Here is a 23,992-nt window from a genome sequence, read left to right as displayed (position 1 = left end):
ATATCTAATGGAAAACATGACAAAAACATCTGTGCGCCGATTGTAACGGTTTCGGTTGGCTTAAACTATGTGCTTCAAATATCATTTTGATGAGGCTTATACAATTAAATGAACTACTCGTTTAAAAACTACTCATTAAAAACAACTTCAGTTATTGTGTTGCGTTCTCGAATTCAATTTGTCTTCCAACGCTCAAGCAATCTTTCGTGAAGGCTCATTTTATTGCATGTTGAGCTGCTCAAAGGCGAAGTGGGAGTTTCTTAAACTAGACGAGAGGTGTGGAAAAGACGCATCAGTGCCGACGGTGTCTGGGAGCGAAACTGAGCGCGCACCGGGAGCGCGCTTACCGGACTTATGTGTCGCTCGAGGAGATTTGCTCACGAGTAGGTGCCCCGTTAATCTGCCCTGCGCGTAAACGTTGTCAAAACGCCCTCTGTCCGGTAAACTAGGACACCCTGGGAAACGGATTGAAGTCCTTCTTCAAATTACAGCCAAATGGTTGCAGTTCGAACCACCCGCACGCGCCGTGCTTGAAGGGACATCTTTACAGTCACACTCTGTCCATCCCGCTGACGGTTTAGGAATACAAAGTTATATCACTCTTAAACGACTCTTCGGGACTGGACGCATGTTACTCGTTTTTGACAGAAACATCAGAATAGTTTTTTTATTATTATTATTATTATTTTTTTTTTTATGTGTACGTTTTGAGTGGCGTTGGCTTGGATATACACGCGCGCGTCACTTATTTTGCACCGTTTTTTCCCTTCATTTTCCCTCGTGTGGAATATCTGAGGACTTTATTGAACGCTCCAGGAGGAGAGAAAAAAAAAATCTGAAGAACTGCTTAGGAAATTTTGAGGAGTTTATTTATTTATGATTATTTTCCTTATCAAGTACGTATGATAGCTGTTAGGATGCGTGTGGTGCGAGAGTCTTCGCCGCCTCTTTTAGACCAGAATTAGTGGAGTCCAGGAATAGAGGCTAGATCTGGATCTTCTCGATCTAGCGCACTCTCCTCGCTGTCCTTTTTTCTTTCACCCCAAAGGTTATTTGTCTATTTCCATGGAATAACTGATCAGGAAAACGACTGAACTACAAGGTGTCTTGTTGTTGGTGTTTTCTTTTTTTTCTCTCTCTCTCTTTTTTTTATCACCGCCTGTAACTGACAGTTGGTTTAAGGTTGGTTCTTCTCCGGAGAATGCTCAATGATCGATGGGGAATCATGAACAGCTCACCGGAACTCGAAGACGGACAGCGGGGCAAGAATCAGGTGCGTCCCCCACTCGCGTACACTTCTTAAAATATACTGAATCTAGTTTTGGGATGAAACACAATAGCTACTCATGTGTGTGCTTGGGGGTACAGAGAGAGCAGCGAATAGCACAATGAGTTGAGTGCGGCTTGTTCCTGTCACTCCGTATAAGCGTGCCCGTAGATCATGCGCGCGGCGGAAAGTGGCTATTTTGTTTCGCATTTTAGCCGAAGAAAAGGGCGCTAGTCATGCCAAATGCAGCTGTCCTATGAATTTGGAGCTAAGTGCTGTGGTGGAATTGTTCATTTATTTAATGAATTAATTAATGTGATGGGAATGACCATACCATACACACCACATAGGCTTCAAAATCACAGTGAAGTTTAAAGAGGAATGACGCAAACGCATTTACGTGTTAAAAGTGTGTAAAACTGGTTTATGGTGACTGCATGTTTTAATGGACATTAGTGGTGTATAATCTGGCTTCAGTTTTGTCTATGCATTTGTCAATGATGTGAGTAGAGAACCCTTAAAACGGTCAAACATTAAATTACAGTGAAAAACAAAACATCAAAAGCAATGTCAAACCCAACACATAGCTCGATAAATACTAAAGACTTGAGTACACACCCACACCATCACACAATCAACTATACACAGACTGTAGGGGGTGAGAAAGTAGATAGTGTTATAAGTGTTCAGCTCCCCCCCCCCCATCTCTGTCTCCATTCATCTGCATATTTATTCATAATTTGTGTATATTTGTGATTTTGATGATAAGACCAAGATGGTTGATGGTTATTCTGTGTTTCTCTGTATTTGGATTAAATAGTGTAGAGAGAGAGAGATAGAGAGAGAGAGAGAGAGAGACCTAAACGTGTTGATTTTCTACTCTGATCTTGTCTGAGGTCTTTGGATTCAGGTATGGCTTTTAGTTTGCTACTATGTAATGGTGCCATCATTAGTAGCATATGAAATGGCTCTAGGTCAGTTCATGGCATTCTGATTCATGGCAGTTGTTTTTTTTTTATCCTGTAGGTTGGTTAGGCTTAGATGTTGTGCAGAAGTAACATAATATATCTACAAATTTACACCAGTTTTAGTGGCAACAAAATGGGGATCTGTTTTTAAGCTTTTGACATTTGAATAAGGCAAATATAGTTTTTAATGTATTTTAATGTAATTTTCCAATGTAGTAATTTTGAAATAAAATTAAAATAAATGAAAATCTCTAAACAGTCTATGAAACATACACTTATAGTATATACACATGCCTGTCTATTTAAAAATCAGGACCATGGACAGCAACAACCACAGGTCATGCATCACATTCAGAACCATGGACAGAGCCAGTTTGGTTTTTGAGTCTCTATTTGAAGGATATAATCTAATTTATGAGCTCAAAAATGTTATTCAATCTGATTTATGAAAACTATCTAATTTATAAACTAACATTTCGTGTTTAAAACCAACATAACCACAAGAAAATTACTGCTAATCATATATATATATATATATATATATATATATATATATATATATATATATATATATATATATATATATATATATATATATATATATATATATATATATATATTGTTGTGTTCTGGATTTTCTAACTGAAACACCTTACTCAAAAGATAATGATCCTGAAATAAACTATAGCAAGAGCACAATTTGGATATGTCTCTTATTTAAAAATGAGGAATGCTGGGGAAACTCCAGGAACGGTTTGAAAACCCATGAACTAATGATCAGCAACTGTGCAATACAACTGCACCATGAAGACTAGACAGACCAATAGTAAACCTCAAATTAACAATGCGGTGGCCATAAAAAGCATGTGCAGATTTACAAACATTATAAGACGTACAGTACAACTGTAATGAAGAGGGTAGTTTACAATAGTAAGCTAGAAATACAGCTAAAAAAATGAAGAGTAGTGACTTATTACACCACCCATTCATGGACTGAGTTATGAATGACTAAAGCTTTCTCCTTTTATGGGAAAAAGGGAAGAGACATCCTATAAAAGAGAAAAGTTGAGAAGGAAGTCAGGTTGGACCGGAATGGAGTTCTGGGTATTACTGTTAGCTTTAGAATAAGCTGTAAGGCAAACACACACACACACATAGATACATTTGTTTGTGTTTTGTTTTTACATTGAAATTAGCATTCTACAGCATATGTTGCTGTTGAAACAAATTCCCTGTTAATGCGTACAATGAAACAGTAACATCTCTTGAATTTGCTTAACATCTTTTATCTGTGTATGTGTGTTGCGGAATATTTTCTCTGTATGTGTCCTTGTGAATATTTTTGGGTTTTTTTTCTTCCCTTGCCTTTCTCATTTTCTTATTCTCCTCTTGTCTATCATTTTCTCCTCTGCTCTCTTTCTCCCTCTCTTTCACCATCTGTCTCTTACCCTGCCTCTTACCCTTACCCTGTCAGTCAGTTTCTTACTTCTTTTCCCTCCATCAGGTCAAACACTGACATTTTTGTCAATAGAAGCCTAACGGGGGCCATGATCATTTTCTTTTTCTTTTTCCTGCCCAGCATTTCTCCCTCAGACCTCTTCTCACTTTCTCATCTATCCTTCCCCATGTTGTTGCATGCTCTCCCACTCTATATATATATACACAAGGGATCGTAAGCTAGGCACACATCACCCAAGACTACTTCAATGAAGAATAGAGATTTGACTTGGCCAAGTTGTGCAGAGGATTGTGGCTTTGCACCCTGATGGAACTCAGTGAGTGCTGCATTGGTACCTGGATTCTCTTGTCCATCCCATACACTTCCTGCTATGCATTCAGTGCCACATCTGACAATAGCCTCAAGCCACATATATATATATATATATATATATATATATATATATATATATATATATATATATATATATATATATATATATATATATATATATATTGTAGATCAAGTTCAAGATATCTGTACATTCTTCACAACCATTTACAATGTCCTTCAAAGTTTGGAAAAATCCCAAGATAAGTAGGGTTTTGAAGAATGTCAGCATAAATTCTTCATCATTTTGTGATGAATATACATTGACTAGATACAACAGAAACCGTGCAAACATTAGAACAAAGAAAAATACTAGAGCTGTACTTGGAGTATCTCCAAACAGTTCTGATGGAAATGTTGTGTCCAAATTGAATTGGAAATCAGTCAGAATAGACATGTTTACTCAATAATAAAACAAAAATAAGCTTGGGACCAAATTGAATACTGAAATCAGGCACCACAGCTGCAAAAGTGGCAAGTTTGACTAACTTTCATCATTGTGTAATAAAAAATAAAATATGCTGATACATTTCCAAACTTTTAGAGGACTCCGTACAGTGTAAAAGTAAAATGTAAAAGTTGCTTTTCAATATATACACATGCATCTAATTAATTTGTTTTAAGATGGTCCTTCCTTATAGATTTCATCTAAGATTTGAAATATGTACTTTGATGAATTTGCTTATGTTTTTTTGCAACCCAGTCTAATGACAAAACGTACCTTGGGGAATTCTTTTGAAAGATGCAAAACATGTACCAATAAGTACATATCACTGCAGTTTCCAACAGAAATGAACAACAGAGGCAGTAAGACATTAAGCACTTCTAATCATTTTCATACACAGTTTTGGACTTTGCATCGCTTAACCAGCTCCATATGTTTTGCTTTCCATACGTAACAATCGTACTCTGTAGCTCAAGTGTGGAATTGACAAGCTTGTAATTATGTAGTGGCATTTTCCAATATATATATTCAGTTTTGGTTTACTCATGATTATTTTCCATGAGTCCAACATGCACATGGTATTTTGTTATGACAATCGCGTGACAGTAATACTATTATTGTTGTTCTGTCTATTGATTTTATATGGATTTTTTCTCTTCACTGTTAGTTTCTTGTTTATTTTTATTTTTTTGGCAGTGCTAGGAGTGCTAGGTTACATATTGATGTAGATTGCCACTGTTATATCAATGTGTGTGTGTGTGTGTGTGTGTGTGTACAGCTTTGTAAAACTATTGAATTATTTTTGTGTCTGGCTTTGTTAACTCCTGTTCACTCTTCTGAGCCAAAGATTGCACAATTCACTTCATATTGAAAAACAAATACTCAGTTGCCTTGACATTTATTATTTATATATCTATTTTATTGACTGAACAAGAAATTTTGATTTAGCGAATGAACTAATTCAGATTGTCTAAAGAAAGTTGCTTGTGACGAAATATTATTAAGACTCAGGTTGTTGAGAGAACTCGCAGTGCATTGCATCATGTTGCCTTGATTTTTCTTTTTAACTTGGTTCAAAAAGTAAAAATAAAAATAATATATATATTTCAGTTTTGAGGAATACAGACTTATGAATTATTTAAAGTAATTTTAGATAAAAAAATACAATAAAATGGCTATTGTGCATAAGGTTGTTGATTAATGATATAATTTAGCATAATTTTTCCCTTCTGCTCTGTGATTGTATATTTTGTCTATGTTTATGCTTATGTGTGTGGTGTATTGGGATGTGGATGTGTGAGTTGATTTAACACTGAGTGCTAATAGCATCATTAAGACAGAATGATGTGATCAAGAATGTCAAGGTTAATCACTGAACTAATTACAGTCAAGAGATAGAGATTAAAGGAGGGGGAAAAGAGCAAGAGACAGTTCACCTTCTCAAGATTTAGAAGTCTGTAACCATACAGTATCTCACATCTTGAGGACAGCACACAGACACACACAATCAGTCTGTTAGATGATGACTGCATGAGGGTGGGAGCTATTAGGGTCGCTAATGGCAATAGTTTCAAACCCTTGTTTCTAAAAGAAGACCAATTAACTGATAGATTTTGTGAAAGATTTAAAAGGCGAAGGAGGGAGAAAGAGACACATATTACAGGTGCCACACTAAAGATCAAAGCCCACGGTAACAGTAATCCAGAGCATTAATTATTTACACTGCATCTAAACTCAATCTAGTGTACACAAATCAATTCCTCTGCACAACACACGGGGGAGGAAAAAGAAGGGATGGAAGGAAAGAAAGAAGGAGGGAGAGTGAGCAGATTAATGAAATGAATTTAAGAGGTTATTCAAATGCTAAATAATTTACATGTCAAATCAATCAGTAGAGCTGAGAATGGATAGGTGCAAGATTGCCTCATTTTAAGGCAGTGCAGAGGGCATGGAATGGAGTGAGAGAACTCGATAAAAGGCATTAGAGAGAGGCCAAATGATTAGATAAAAAAATATACAAAATTTAATTTACTACCAATAACTGCTTATATTCTAAGAATTAAGGAAGGTAAATCTACCAGAAACCATGCAGTACTGTGTTTTTTTTGACACGTTAAACCTAGAACTAATCCCTAAAAAATAATCTACTTTGTAAAAGACCATTTTATATACATTCCCTCTTGTTCCACAGCTTGTATAAATCAATGAAAGCAGGCCCAACATTAGTGGTGTTGAAACTACTAAGGGCAAGTGAGATCAGTTTAAGTGTTACTGGAAGTGTGCTGTAGAGATGCAGGTCCATTTATACTCTAAAGTCATTCCCGCTTGTGTATGTGTGTTATCTAATAGGCAACCTTTATTTTTCATTGTTTTTTTTTCATGACAGTTCAGTCATGTTTTGTTAGTTGTTATTTCTATTATAACCTAAATGTTAGCTGTTTAGACAAACTCCTGTGATTGACTCCTGTGATACAGTGATTTTTTTTTTTTTTCACTTGGAAACTTCTTTTAATTTAATTAATATGTATTAGAAGTATTTTCTTTTCTTTTAAAATAAATAAATAATGTAATTAATTGTTTATTTCTATGATAAGGAATTGTAATACTGATGCCTACAGAAAGTTCTTTGAAAACAGAGAGATAGAGAACCAACATAAATGGCTTCTATATGACATTTTTACAGTTTTATAGCACAAGAAAACTTTTCTCTGCATTCTGGTAGAATAGCCATCACTGTTCCCCTTCTGGCTTTCACAATGCATAATAAAACCAATGTCATATGATACAATGGGAATCATATTTTAAATAGTGAGCACAAATCCATTCGTCTGCAGTATTCTCGCGCTGACTGAGCAAAAGTCAGTGAAGACTTGAAGAAGTATTTGAGGGAAATAATGACTTTCTCCATCTGAATGACTTTGGGCCACAGGTGTACTTTATAATGAGTCTATGTGCCTCAGTTATGGCTGAATGCTACGTTGATTGATAGGTTTGGAGATCTGTCACTCAGCTTTTATAAGACTCATAGAGAAATACACAAACAGACAAAACTAGGAGTTGATTTGGATTGTAGCCTACCTGTCAAAAACTGTCATCAAAGTGATGATTTTAAATACTTACTGCATTAGTCTTATATAATGATGTTTTGTGTTTTAAAGTGCTGTGATAATGGATATGTAAGGCAAATGTAAATGCACAAGGCCTCTGCAATAGCAGCAAATGAAGTGTACTTTAAAGCCACTGTGGAGATACTGTCAGGCTTTAAAATGAGCCCAATTAGAGGCAATGAAAGCAGAATGGCAATTTTATCATTAGCTCTTCTGAGTAATTCACTAAATTAGAGCAGCTCTTGTTAAAGTTTAATTTTGAAACATTCTGAATAGATGGCGATAATTGCCACAAGGTAATAATGAGTTTTTAGGCTAACTCACTTTAAACAGGCTCAAAATGAGGTTTGCATAAATTGTAGATTATCATTGTTAGATTTGTAAGACATTTTAGCATTTGTTTGATTTTTGCAAAGAGGTTTAAGCTCATTAGTGAAATAAACTATGCAATAACAGCAACTGAAAATGCTGTTGTGTTTCTATAAGATTAATAGCTCATCATTATTCTTGCATTATAAACCGATTTATTCTCAAGGTCAAAAGTTCAGCCAAAAATGAAAATACTTCATCATTTACTAACCCTCATGTTGTTCTAAACCTGTATGACTTTCTTTCTTATGTGAAGCACAAAAGACCACTGAAGAACAGGTGATTTTTTGGGTTAGGGAGTTAGGTTAATATATTGTGCTTTTATTTTATTTTATTTTGGATAGGGTTTAGGAATGAGGTCTTAAAATAAGGAAGTTTTTTTTACTACTATTTTGGGCTGGTCAACTCCTGAAGGAAATTCCCTATTCATTTATTTTGATGGTTGTTTTTTTTTCTTGTCTGAGCAGGCAGCATGACATGGTCATAGTTTAATATGGCAAGCACACTGCTTGGAAGTATGATTTTAACCAATACTGACATTGTGAGAGGAATGTCACACTGCCTACTTATACCATATTTGTGGGCTTAAATTTAGCTTTAGCCAAAAAGTATATTGGGGCTTGTTTAAGTGTCAGCAGCAATTTCAATCCAGTCATGTTGTCTAAACAAATACAAACTGGGTCAATTCCCAGAACCACATAGAGTATTAATTACCAACAGTATCTTTGCGTCAGGCACGTACTGAATGCAAAACAAACTTTCCCTAGATACAAATAATCTTTTAGCAAATTTGTACCACTTTGTCAGTCAATTCCATTAGCACATTGTAGAGCTTTTATCTCTTCACTTGAGTCACTAAGTGGGAAGATATCCTTTCCCCTGCATGTCTTGTTCACACTGGACCTATGAGTAACTGAACTGAAGGTGCAAAAAGGTTACAGAGTCACTATATACACAGACCTAAAATGAGCAAATACTGTATCCTGATTAGAGCCTGACTGATAAGGGTTTTCGGGGGCTGATATCGATATTTGGGAGTAAAAAAGGCAGATAACGATATTCATGTTTCAGTCACTTGACTTTTTTTGTCACTGCCTCCATCTTTAGGACCTTGCATAGCCTAGTCTCTTCAGTGATTAGAAACCAAAATAACACTCCACCAACAACAGAAAACAATGATATTTAAAAACAAAATACATACTTTAGGATTCGATCATTATTTTCTGACACGTGAACTGCTGAATCCACTAAAGTCTAGCTTAAACTTACATATTTGACGTTTACTGATAGGCTTTTTACATTTACCTCATACACAAACCCATATAAATTTGATATATACAAACACACACACATAAACATGTTTTGCAATAATAAATCAAATGTGGTGATAAAACACATAATGAGGTGACAAACATAGGCCTATATAGTAGAGTCAGGGTATTTAAATATTTAACAATAAACTTTATTATACAGAACGACTCTGACATCAGTGCACTTAACAGTAAAATTCACTTCACTTATTATAAATAACTTAAATAGAACAAAATATATGTAACTTGACTTAAGATATTAAACAAGATAACTGTGTAGGACAAGCAAGCTGCTGCCAAACCAACAGAGGCAAGGTTTATGCAGGAAGCACAGCTTTTCCAAATGTAAACATCTAAAATTAATAAATAATAGTATTTTTTTTTCACAAACTCTGTGTTTTGTGTTTTCTATTAATCAAATGAACATGCAGGATATTTGTCGTCTTTTTGCAGTTTAATTTTCACACACACAGTCTCTCTCTCTCTCTCTCTTTCTCTGATTTCTGTGATTTCGTCCATGTTTTCTGCATAGCGGAAATCATAGGGCCCTACTAATGTAGCAAACAAATATGAAAAGCTCATTGTGAGAGTAAAAGACAAGAACATTGTTGTTTATTTATTGAGCAATGAGTCGCTCCAACTAGGTGACGATGTAGCATTAAATCACCATTCAACAGACTCAAGCCACCACTGTACTGCAATCTGTTGGACTTCAGAAAGATCTTTTCAGTCTGCTATATTACTGACTTTACTGACAAACTATGCTGTCACCGTGTCTGTGCCGCAACAGGAACGTGACAAAACGACCATTAAAATCATTTGAACTTTGTGTCAGCATGTCTTAAATAGAATGAGGCATCAGTTTACAACAGAATGATGTGTTAAACATGAGTTCTGGGCCACGGTGTGGCTGGTACAAACACCAGCATTGACTGAGAGACCGAGATCAGATCCGGTTGGCCGTAACACAGGCTTTAATGCGCGCAAACCTGTGCCGTGATATGCAAATCAGCTCTAGTTTCTAACATCACGGAATCTGCTGTTAACAATTTGCAATCCATTCATCATATCATCATGAAAACTAAGAATTAGAATCACTGGATTTGATGATCAAATATAAGTGCAGGAGGGTGATGGACGGATAATTTGAAGCAGCGGTTTCAGGTAAAGTTTGATCTCAGTCGCGCATCTCTACACTACACTACACTACCTGGATCACTGCTGGATTGCTCAGCTGGACAAACTAAGTAATTAGATAAGATTAAATTCGATTCAACTTTATTGTCATTACATATGTAAGGTACAAGGCAACGAAATGCAGTTAGCATCTAACCAGAAGTGCAATAAACAGTAAGTACAGAATATACAAGGTCTACAATATGTACAATATATATACAGATAAGGCAGTATTATGGACATAATTTACAGATTTTAAATACTATCAGCATGATATACAGATAAGTGTACTATGAACATACTATATAGATGGATTATGTCGAAGTGTATGTACACTATAAGCAGAAACTATGAACATATGAACATAATTTACACTAGTGCAATGGACAGTAAAGTGCATATTTCAGTGTGTAAAATATTTCAGTGTGCAAATGGATTACTCTGTATTCTGGATGAATAGACAGTAGTGTCAATCTATCTATCTATTTATCGGTCTGTGTCTGTCTATCTGCCTATAAATCGTCAAACATCATGGCTTTCAAACTTGGTTTTTTAAAACTTTCAAAATGTTATCAGTTTAAGTTTAAAAATAAATTATCTTTTATACATGAAACATTTAAATTCGTTGTCTTGACTTCGCTTTTACAGTGTATTTTTTTATTTATTTATTTAAATTGAAAACTAATTGGTAATAAAAACCGTCTAAGGTTACGTATGTAACCCTGGTTCCTCGAAGGAACGAGACGCTGCGTTGAGAACGTTTGGGGAACGCGTCCAGCGTGACGTCTCTGAATAACATGTATAATCAGTCCAAAGGAAGGGCGAGACATCATAGGCGGGTGACGTCAGAGACCAGGAAGCATAAAAGCATGAGTGGCGAAGCCGGATATCAGCCTCAAAGGATGAAGCGAGCGCCAGCCAGAGATGCCGGAAGTGTGGCACTGCGACGCAGTGTCTCGTTCCTTCGAGGAACCAGGGTTACATACGTAACCTTAGACGTTCCTCTTCAGGAACTCGAGCTGCGTCGAGAACGTTTGGGAAACGAGAATATCCATGCCGCCAGACTTTCCAATCTCTGCCTAGTGTGGAAGAGCACAGCTAAAGCAAGAGAAGGAGAGGAGCCTGACAGAAATCGGGGACAACCCGTCCAATGCCAAACTTTAGAAGGAAGTGAGTCTTGACCCCCAGGACAGGGGAGATCAGAGGACTGGAGGCTTAGGACAGCATCCTGATCACCGCTTAGCATAAGCTTCTTCTGGCCAGAGGCCTCAGCCTCAGCGCACCATAGAGGAAACATGTAACCAGAGGGTTTCTGCTCACTGACTGGCCACCAAGAGGGGCGTGGTAGGCCACCATGGCCGCCACGTAGACCTTCAGGGTGGAGTGGGTCAACCCTGCGGAAAGCCTGCAGGAACTCCAACACTGTAACATCCAGGCAGTTAACTGGGTTGAGCTGGCGGTCTCCGCACCAAGAAGTGAAAAGCTTCCACTTCAAGGCATACAGTTTCCTCATTGAGGGAGCTCTGGATTGGAGAACGGTCTTACGACCTCGTTTGAGAGACCGGAAGCAAAGAGTTGTGCCTCCTCAGAGACAACACCGACAGCCTTTAAGCTCCATGAAGGGGCGCACCCTCCACCTGCGAGAGGAGATCTCTCCTGACGGGAACCTCCCATGGAGTGCCGTCAAAAAGAGAAATCAGGCCCAGGAACCATTCCCGGTCCGGACAGAACGGGGCTACTAACAGCAGCTGGACTCCGTCCCCGCGCACTCTCTCCAGAACTCCTGAGAGCAGAGCAATCGGGGGAAAAATTTACAGATGAAGCCTCGGCCATGTCTGTACCATGGCGTCCAGCCCCAGTGGAGCTGGATGAGTCAGAGAAAGCCAGAGGGGACAGTGCGATGTCTCTCGAGTCGCAAACAGATCCACCCGAGTCTGGCCAACATCTCCAAATCTGCTTCATCACCTCAGTGTGAAGCCGCCATCCCCCGGGCCTCGGCCCCTGCCTCAACAGGATGTCTGCTCCCATATTAAGATGCCCAGGAATGTGAACTGCTCTGAGCGAGAGGAATTCGTCCTGGGCCCACACAAGGATCTGGTACGCTAGTTGTGTAAACGGCGTGAGTGCAGACCTCCTTGATGGTTGATGTAAGAGACCACCGCTGTGTTGTCGGTGCGCAACAACACATGGTGACCTCTTAGGTCTGGGAGAAAATAACAAAGTGCACAAAGCACGGCCAGCATCTCCAGGCAGTTGATGTGCCATGTCAGATGGCGACCACTCCACAGACCACGGGCAGGGTGGCCACTCATGACTGCACCTCAGCCGGTGAGGGACGCGTCCGTCGTTAACATACCACGGTGACAAGGAGCTCCCAGCACCGGGCCCTGGGACAAGAACCAAGACTTGATTGAAGCTTTGACAATGGAGTTTATCAGTGGACAAACGACACTAAATAAGAATCACAAACAGATAGCGACTGACACACACACAGAGCGCTTGCTGAAGACACAAGGCTGATATCCGGCTTCGCCGCTCATGCTTTTATGCTTCCTGGTCTCTGACGTCACCCGCCTATGACGTCTCGCCCTTCCTTTGGGCTGATTATGCATGTTATTCAGAGACGTCACGCTGGACGCGTTCCCCAAATGTTCTCGACGCAGCTCGAGTTCCTGAAGAGGAAACATTTACATTTTGCGTATTCACATGTTGCATCATGTTTCCTACCACCATTAAAACTCTATTCAAATTCAGGAATTTAACTGAAAATTTCTCCGTTTGATTCTAAATTATTCACAACACTGTTCGGTAAAAGACTCATATGTTCAGAGTGCAAACAGGCTAATGAATGTAGGATTTGCTATTTTACTAGTTATTTGTCATCAAATTGTAATTTTAGATGTGAAGCAACCACTAATTGCATGAAGGCAAAAAAGAGCATTTAAATAATAAAGATTGTCTATATTAAGAAATACTCAGGTAGTGTGGTGCATTTAAACAATGATCAGTTGGTACTGAGAAAATATCCCCCAACCCATTACATCACCACCACCAGCATGAACCATTGAGACAAGGCAGGATGGATTCATGCTTTTATGTTCTTTATGACAAATTCCGACCCTACCAGAGACTCATCAGACCAGGCAACTTTTTCCAATCTTCTATTGTCCATTTTTTGTGAGCCTGTGTGAACTGTAGCCTCTGTTTCCTGTTCTAAGCTGACAGGAGAGGCACCTGTTGTGGTCTTCTGCTGCTGTAGCCCATCTGCTTCAGGGTTCGATGTGTGATGGAATTCTGCATACCTTGGTTTGGAATGGCCTGGGAGGTGACAGAGGCAGAAATGACAGCAAAGATCCTAATTAAGCTCAAATACGGCTCTAACATCATAGGATGTGTGCTGTGTATATCTCTTGCCTTTTCTAAACCTGTTAAAACACTCATCTGATTACAGCATTGTGCAACCGAGTGTCACCTGTTGCTAAAGTGATGACACTTGAAAGCAATAGATTTTCTAGTTGAATAATCACATTTTCACAGACACAATTACCGCTGTACAACTGTTCATTTTCAGCAAAATAATCACTCTTGTTGTATTCTCACTGGAATTGTAGTTACTTTCGAGCAATGTGGTATGTTCAATTTAGCTTTGAGAAATGTATTTTCTTTTTTCTTTTCTTTTTTGTTTCAAACAGGAAATATATATATATATATTTCTTTGCAGTATGTTTCGTATTGAATTGATAAAAAACTGATATGTCACGGGCCAAGATTCTGTTACAGGGGTGTTTGAAAACAAAGTGTGCATGCATTCAATTACAGTTTTTGTTATGCCACAAATTGTCAGTTGTGTTGTTGAACAACTGAGAGGGTGAATTACTCACCATTGCCCAAACATGACATTCTCTTGAGAGAGAGAATATTTAGATTATTTAGAAGCTTTCACTACAATATCCATAATCACTACCTTGCAGCTGCTGAGAAAAAAACAGTCCTGGTCCAGCTATTTTTCTTCAAGAGACCTACATTTAATGGATGATGCAATGAGGTTATTTTATTTTTAGTGATGTGATACCATATTATAATCCAAAATCGCTGCCTTCCAGTTGGCTCTGAAGAGGCCTTGCCACCCGCATTGCCCTGAAAAGGGTTTCTGATGACATGTAAATCAACGCACAGCATTGGAAGGTAGCTACTCTAAAACACACACACACACAGACACACACAGAGGCTTTGAGAGCTCTCTTATCCACCCACCGTTAGGTAGGCATCCTCTCTGATGCTCAGTGTTGGAGAGAGAGAGCAAAAGTAACCTGGGATTGATGGGTGAGTGGTAGAGAGAGATAAGAATGACAGATGAGTGAGAAACTAACATATGTGAAAGCTACAATCACTCCCTTGTATTCAGAGTGCATGGCTTTGTGTGTTTTCCCTTGACTGTATTTTCTGTACCGAAGACTATGTGTTTTTATGCTGGAAGTTGGGGATTATGTATTTGTTTCAAGGCTTTTGAGCCATTTTAGTCAAGTAATTGTCTCCTCTGAAACATTTGAGGGCTTTTTGAGCTTATTGCTGGAGTAATTGCATCCTAAGTGTTTTGTGTGGATTACACAGAGACTTTTGAACTCTGCAGTCATTTGCATTAGTCTTTCTGGCACTTATGACACCATAACTGCAGTTTTATCACCATTATTTTTTTTATATTTCTCTTAAAATTGATATTGAACCTAAAACCTACTTAATACAAAACCAGAACATTCATTGAAAATCTTTTTCAATCCGTTTTAGTTTCTGGGGCTTATTTGGGTTTTATTTAAAAGGGACATATGATGCTATTTCAGTTTTTCCTTTCTCTTTGGAGTTTTACAAGCTCTTGGTGCATAAAGAAGATCTGTAAATTTGCAAAGACTAAAGTCTCAAATCCGTTTCATGATCCTAGGAGAGGAGGTAATTCTGATTTTGCTTCGACATACTGGCGCTTCTGAATCAGCTACTGTAAGTAAGTTTTGTTAATAGTTTAAGTATTTGCTTTTGAATGTTCAAATGCAGAGTTTTGCACGTCGCATGAGTGTAAGAGAGAGAGAGAAGGTCAAACAGTGGAGTCAGCTGTCTTAACTGGGGCTGCTCAATTATGGCAAAAATCATAATCACGATTATTTTGGTAAGTATTGTAATCACGATTATTTAACAAGATTATTAGGGGGCCATATGACCAAAACTTTATATGAGTGATTTATTTAATGCTAGTGATAAATTTCAATTTATTTATTTCCTGTAAATAAGGTTGCCATGACATCTATGTTGTAAGGACCAGCAGAATTTCAAACAAACAAACAAAAAGTCCTCAAAATTATTTAAAACAGTTAAACTGGCAGTAATAAAAATGCAAAGGATACAATAGAATAAAAAAATACAAATGTAACAAAGTGTGCTTTATTTATTTATTTTTTTGTTATGCATGCAAGTCTCAAGAAGTATGATTATTTCATTTACTCAGAATGCTATTTATTATTAATGTCTCATTTCAGTTTTAGTCCGGCTCTAGTTTTGTATTTATTGCAGTTTATATGGAAATGGCTACTACAGAGGTGGGGCATAGAGGACCTACAATAATGTACAGTATTTGAAAAATAATGTGTTTTTTGAACAATAAAGGATGTCAACATATCTTGTTACACCAAATACACAAAATAATGATCTTTGAAAAAGCATCATATGATGCAGCAGTAAGCAGTAAGGAGAAAAAGACTAAGACAGCACAGAGAAATGATCAAGGTCACATAGTCATGTCAGATACTGTTACCAGGTCATGTCTACGACAAAAGAAACCCTGTTTGAACTGCAAAAAATGTTTGTCCAGTCATATGTTTGGAACTCGTTTTTGCCAAACATATCCAATATAATTTTGCCATCTCTGCTAGTCTAAGAATTAATTTTCTCACCTCTATGTTGTTCTATATGAAAACTGAATGTGGTTCTTTTCTTTTGCAGAGCATAAAAGAAGAGTTTTTTATTTATTTATTTATTTTTTAAGAAAGTTAGTAAAGTATATTATTTCGTATCATTATTATCATCATCACTTATCTTCTAAAAAAATCTGGAGATTTCTAAGTCAATTTATTTATTTATTATAGGAGCTCTCCACATATATGTGTGGTAAGAGAATATAATAATGACATAATCAACTTGCTTCAAGCGGACGCCATTTTTTAAAAACATTAAATATTTACAATAACTGATGCAAATCCTAACATGAAATTGAGCTACATGTTCTGTCCCTTTAAAATCACCAGTTTAAAGCTGCAAAGACACACACAAACACACACACAAATGTCATGAGATATAAATAAAATAAAAATAAAATTATAAAATATGAAAGCTGAAAACTGTCCCACACTCAAAAAAAAAAAAAAAAAAAAAAAAGGTGATCGATGCTGTTCACTTTATTTTATAGAATTCATTTGGATTTAATACCTTTGTATCAGGCTTTTCATTCAAACATGATTGCTATATGTTAAATTGATTTAGATGATTACTCTTAACTTAACTCCATGCTTTTTGAAAGAAAATATTTAAATCAAGCAGTTTTATCGAAACCATTTCTGATTTAGTTTTTTCTTTTTTTTCTATTAGATTATTATGTCTATGAGGGGGAATTTTGAGTCAATATTCTGTTGTGAGCTGCAGTCCAAATGGGTTTACTTTATCAATCTCAAGAAAAATTTGTCTAACCTTGTGAAACTATCATTAGTGTTAACTGTCTGCTTTATAACCTTTAGATGTGATTTAGATGACGAGCATGAACTCGTTGGTATCTCAGTGGGCTGGAATGCGCCGCTGCGGTATAGAGAGTACTTTGTGAAGTCTGGGTCTCACAGTTTATCTCGGGGCCAGTGATTGCCACCGAAATCTCAGGCTATTGCAGGTAAAGATCACAAAGCTTACCACACTTTTGAAACCACATCAAGTGATCATTTAGACAGAAAATACATCTCACAAACAATTGTTATTCCTTTTTTTCCCACTGTGTTCTTAATGCTTACAGTTTGCCAATAATTTAAATTTTTTCTTGTATGGACAGAACTATGCCTTGTATTGATCCAGAATCCACAGGCTTTTGAATAGAGTCCAACTGAATATGTCCCTGTAATGGAGTTGGAGGCTGTCTTTTTTTTTTTTTTTTTCAAAAGTAAATAAATCGTATTGAGTGCAAAAGAAAACCAGGACAATCCAGTTTCCCATTCATGCATCAAGACACCCCTAGTTCTACCCCTCAGATTGCATCAGTTCCCATGTGCCTCTGGCCTCGATTGCACCCCAGTGTCTCACTGGTGGATCTTCTTATGTGTGTTTGTGTATGCTGTCCTTGGCTCGCCCTTTTATCTCGTTTTTGAAATGGGCATCACTTCACACCCGATAGCTTTTGGGGTGAATTGGAGTTGAAGGAGCAGTCAGCCATACACATACACACATTTGTTTTTCTATCTTGGTGAAAACTTTCCATTGACTTCTGTTGTTTTTATACTAAGCTAATGATATTTTTTGTTCCCTAACCTTAAACCTAACCCTCACAATGCTATAGCGATGCAATGATGTATGTTGGATATATTATTCATTGCGCGCACAACAACAGCACCACCACGAACCCAATATGTGTGTTTGACTTGAAGCAGCGCTGCACAGACTGATCGGTGTATGACAACAAAGTATCGCGAGAGGGGTTCTAGAGCATATTCGAGCGCACACTCTCACCTTCAAAAATAGGCGAGGTGTACACCTTTAGTAAAGCGGCATGTGGGGGTGGAGGCTTTGATTGATGGTGAAAATATGGCCTTTTTAAACATTTAAAAAAGTTTAAAGCATTCAAACAGAAGACATGGAAAAAGTCAACTGAGAGTTTGCGTGACAAATATTATTGAAACATCACATCCCTTTGGAGTCCATGTTGGCAAAACCTTTCCAGACTTTTACTTAGAATATGCAGGTACAGAGAGGATAGAGGAAGGAAGGGTGAACCGGAGCAAATGAAATTGAGAAAAGATACAGAAAGAGAAAACGAGTGATAGTGAGTTCATATTTGTGGTCAGATGCTATTGATTCTTATGTTATTGCATGCATTATTCACAGGAAACTCTTCTATGTATGAGTGGAGATATATACAAGAAGAGCACTGGTTGAAAAATCCATTCGTCTTCCTCACTGTGGGATATCTGTGAAATGTGCAGTTTTGTTTCTTTGTCATGGCCCTAGTTGAGAACTGTTGGAAACCTCAAGGTGCGTCTGTGACAATAAAATAACAAGGATATTGAAGTAGTGAGATGAATTAGTATATAATATTATTGAGGGTTTATTTTTACGTGTATGTGACATAGCAAAAGATGGATATCGGAGAGGTATGGAGATGTTGTTGGTTGTATGGAGCTCAATAGCTAATCTATAAAGGGCCATTACAAAGTAAAATAAATGCTGTCAGTTTTATTTCTAGAACCAAATGTGTTCATTTATTTGTAATGTTACATTTGTTAAGACTGTGATAACAGCAGGGTTAGACGGTTCTTTCTTTCAATTTGTGATTGTGAATTTGAGTTGAATTGGCCACAAAACAAGTTTAATTGAATTAGATTGACAGGAATGAATTGATTTGATAAAAAAAAGAAATATCCATAGGTGGTCAGATGGAAGGGGTTGAAAAATAAGAAAAAAACATATTCTACTTTTGAAAGCAGTCTTACAGAGAGCACTGATAGGCCTTCCTAATGTTTCAGTTGTCTGATTCTGTTACCATATAGCAAAATAAATAAATAAATAAAAAATACTAATGTAATAGTGTCCACTTAATGCCTGCGACATTAAAAAGAAAATCAGATGATATGCTTATGAAAGTGTATATGTGACCTTATGTGTTAGTAGCTATATTACTAAGGGCATTATTAAAGCAAAAGGATTTTTCGTATGCCATTTAGATTAAACGAGCACACACACACACACACACACACACACACACACACAGCTTATATTCAGCATTTCATCATATGCTTTCCTGTGCGTCAGCCCTCTTATAGATTCATCTAACTCATATACACTGAAGTGTCTTGCTTTCAGAATATTTTATGCAAAACACTGTTTTTTTTTTTTTTTTTTGCAGAAACACCCTTCATCTGTCTGGTCGTTAAAATTAAAATTCAAGTGAATGCACCAGTATGTGGGAGAAAACAGATTATAGAAATGCTCAGTGTAGCCTATTTATGGTGTTGTTTGTGTTTATAATATCGTGTGTATGGTTGGTGTCTGTGTATGTGAGTTTTGGAAAAGGGACAACAATCGTCACTCAATAAAATACAACAAGCAAAAATAGCTATCAATCTACTGAGGCTCAGCTGGAGAGAATCAGCAATAGAACATGAAAAAGAAAGCAGTCACAATGACGACTGATCTGCAGGGAAAATGACTTCTACTCTATAGTCCAGCTATCAATACTTCTTTCAAACTTTTGAGAGTCTGCTGTATAAATCAGTTTCAGCAGTTTTTCATCTTGATGAAACAGCTGTTCAAAAGGAAACTGTCCAAATATCATTACTGGATTTAATTCATTTGGTTTACATGCAGAATTTAAGAGCGTCAGTCATACCTGTTAAATAAAATAACATTATACATATATATAATAACAAAAAAAATTGTGAATCCATGCACACACATCAGAAAAATGTAAAACTATTAATGAATACTAATATAAATATAACATTATTATTAAAAATAAATACATTTAAAGCTAAAATAAAAATAAATGTATTAATATATATAGTAATATAAATTAGAGATATATGACTTTTCACAGTCACCAGCTCAGTCACTTTTGCACTACACTTCCCATCATCCCTCCTGCTACTCACCTGCCCTCCCTATGCAATAACCCACACCTGACACCAATCCAGCTCTTTATCAGCCACTTTACTTTATGGTCTCGTATTGAGTAAGGACTGCTTACCTGTGCTCTACGGTCCAATGATGTTTTCCTCTTCTTTCTGTCTTTGTTGTATGTTTATATTGCATGTGTCCCCAACTCTCCACTCTCCAGCATCAACTTGAGGTGTTTGTTCTCTCACCGCTCCTGAAGTCCATGATCTCTGACACACCTGCAAAGACCAAAATATCCAGTCTTAATTTTGTTGACAAATAATTTTCATCATAATGTTAGTCAATTACTTTTTTTTTCACTGACGATAAAGAGACTATAACGGATGAAAACTCTTTTTGAATGGCAAAAACTATGACAAAAATATATTGACATTTTCGTCAACAAATAAAAATGAGATAAAATAGTTAGGGAGGGACAATTTGGGTGGAGATTCATGCAATTTCCGAACAAATCTGCTGTATAGTTAGGAGGTTAGATGCGTACATATGAACCGGCGGGACATAAGCTAACATACACGTGTTGCACGTCACATAAAAAATGTCAATATGTGGGAGTAAAAACAGGGCAGACATATAGATCATTCTTACGATGTAAGAGAGAACTCTGTTCAGTCCAGTTTTCTGAACCTTGCTTGAAAGAATGAAGAATGTGGTAAACAGTTTGCTGTAAAGAGTGCATAATTAGCCTATCATTGGTATTTCATTAAAACAAAGACCATGTTCTTTTCACATAAAGTCATGTTGTGTTTCACAGCAGTGTGTCTATCATGATAAAACATTAATATCAAAACTACAAACCCGATTCCAAAAAAGTTGGGACACTGTACAAATTGCTAATTAAAATCGGAATGCAATGATGTGGACGTTTCCAATTTCAATATTTTATTCAGAATAAAACATAGATGACATATCAAATATTTAAACTGAGAAAATGTATCAATTTTAAGGGAAAAATAAGTTGATTTTAAATTTCAAGGTATTTCAAAAAAGTTGGGACTAGGCCATGTTTACCACTGTGTGGCATCCCCTCTTCTTTTTATAACAGTCTGCAAACGTCTGGGGACTAAGGAGACAAGTTGCTCAAGTTTAGGAATAGGAATGTTGTCCCATTCTTGTCTAATACAGGCTTCTAGTTGCTCAACTGTCTTAGGTTTTCTTTGTCACATCTTCCTCTTTATGATGTGGCAAATATTTTCTATTGGTGAAAGATCTGGACTGGAGGCTGGCCATTTCAGTACCCGGATCCTTCTTCTACACAGCCATGATGTTGAAACTGATGCAGTATGTGGTCTGGCATTGTCATGTTGGAAAATGCAAGGTCTTCCCTGAAAGAGGCGATGTCAGGATGGGAGTATATATTCTTCTAGAACTTGGATATACAGAGCATAACAAGATGTGAAAACTGCCCATGCCACACGCACCCATGCAACCCCATACCATCAGAGATGCAGGCTTCTGAACTGAGCGCTGATAACAACTTGGGTTGTCCTTGTCCTCTTTAGTCCGAATGACATGGCGTCCCAGTTTTCCAAAAAGAACTTCAAATTTTGATTCGTCTGACCACAGAAGAGTTTTCTACTTTGCCATAGTCAGGGCCTGAAGATCATGGGCATCCAGTATGGTTTTCTGGCCTTGACCCTTACACACAGAGGTTGTTCCAGATTCTCTGAATCTTTGGATGATATTATGCACTGTAAATGATGATAACTTCAATCTCTTTGCAATTGTTCTCTGAGAAACTCCTTTCAGATATTGTTCAACTGTTTTTCGCTGCAGCATTGGGGGAATTGGTGATCCTCTGCCCATCTTGACTTCTGAGAGACACTGCCACTCTGAGAGGCTCTTTTTAAACCCAATCATGTTGCCAATTGATCTAATAAGTTGTAAATTGGTCCTCCAGCTATTACTTATATGTGCATTTAACTTTTCCAGCCTTTTATTGCTACCTGTCCCAACAATTTTTGGAATGTGTAGCTTTCATGAAATCCAAAATGAGCCAATATTTGCCATGACATTTCAAAATGTCTCACTTTCAACATTTGATATGCTATCTATATTCTATTGTGAATAAAAAATAAGTTTATGATATTTGTAAATTATTCCATTCCTTTTTTACCCACAATTTGTAAAGTGCCCCAACTTTTTTTGGAATCGAGTTTGTATATAATGTATATACTGTAACTAAACCCATTTGATTTTAACCGTCTAAATTGACTGTAGATTTAGTGAACTAAAACTAGACTAAAACTAAAAACAATTCAGATGAATAAAATACGACTAAATCTAAATGGCATTATAGACTATATTATAGACATTAAAAGACTATGACTATAACTAAATCAAAATTTGCTGTCAAAATTATCACTGGTTATATCATTACCATTCCATCTCTTCCATCTTTATTAACAACATTCACTCAACTGCTTCTGTTCACTGTGCTTACTGCAATAAATCTACAAACTATTGAACTGTATTGAACCATCAACTATTGAACCATCTTTTTATGTGACAATGATTTTATAATATTTTAAACGAACATAATTTAACATCATTGTTAATTCTATAAAGCAGTAACTTATTAATGTATAAGTGTACATTCTAAACTCTGTGCTTGGAGAGCTCATCCAAGGACAGAAAAATCATATGCCAGTGCCAGAAGTAATCTATTAGAAAAATAACAGTGTGGTTTGATCCTATTTAAATCATACCAGAAACTTCTTGCATCTAGTGACTTGACATGTTCCACCAGCCCCCAGAGATCGAAGAGGGAAGATCTGTGGTCTCTCTGAGTAAACTCTTCACTGAAGTGCTTCCCCGAAATCGTTTTATTTTCCCAGAGTTGATCGTTAAAGCCAAATCATAAAGCAAGCCATTAACCATCCAATAGTATGGGCCACTGCCAGCATGGCTGTTTAGCATATTTGTGAACAGCAAGGCTTGGGGAAAAAAGTTCCTTAGTCAGGGAATTACATATTTTATCCATGCACGCACACACGCATATCCAGACTTTACACACACCTGTTTGTTTGGATGGTAAACTCTAGTGGTTGAATTCCAACCCTTGGCTAATACATTTCTTATATATCTGACATATGGATATATACTCATATATACTGACATATACATTGGGTAAATTAATTAGTCTTCACTGTGTAAAATATATCCATCTATCTTTATAACCATAAAAAAAAAAATAAAATAAAATAAAATAATAATAATAATATATATATATATATATATATATATATATATATATATATATATATATATATATATATATATATGTCTGGTTCTGAGATTTCAGATTTTTGAGGCATTTCTCTGCTGTAGGACCAATGATTCCGAAATAAAGCTTCATTCTTATGGTGCGGTTACACAACATTTTTAATCCATTGACTTACGAATAACAATGTGATTTTGGGAGGTAGGAAATGCAAGATCATGCGCATTTAGATGTGTTTCAAAGTTCAAGTTTGGTGAACTTTTGCTTTGCAAATTCATATCACATGGAGACTCGTGGCCAATAAAACACTGCTTTATCACTGTGTTACCTTTCAGCTGAATATATATGTATGTATATGTATATGTATATATGTATATATATGTATAT

At 36.7% G+C, this 23,992-nt stretch overlaps 1 protein-coding gene across 1 annotated transcript in view; it reads left to right on the top strand.

Annotated features, from left to right (window-relative positions):
• The first annotated feature begins 286 nt into the window (after positions 1 to 286).
• Positions 287 to 23,992, top strand: part of LOC113075936 (fibrinogen C domain-containing protein 1-like) — a 73,924-nt gene continuing 50,218 nt past the window's right edge. Inside the window, exon 1 of the mRNA XM_026248590.1 lies at positions 287 to 1,273. Within this exon, the coding sequence (XP_026104375.1) occupies positions 1,202 to 1,273 (72 nt within the window). The 5' untranslated portion in view covers positions 287 to 1,201. The remainder of the gene's footprint in view (positions 1,274 to 23,992) is intronic.

The sequence above is a fragment of the Carassius auratus genome, chromosome 5 (genome assembly GCF_003368295.1).
Source record: "Carassius auratus strain Wakin chromosome 5, ASM336829v1, whole genome shotgun sequence".
Classification (NCBI taxonomy): domain Eukaryota; kingdom Metazoa; phylum Chordata; class Actinopteri; order Cypriniformes; family Cyprinidae; genus Carassius; species Carassius auratus.
The sequence above is the reverse complement of the archived record's forward strand: the minus strand, read 5'-3'. Positions and strand labels throughout refer to the sequence as shown.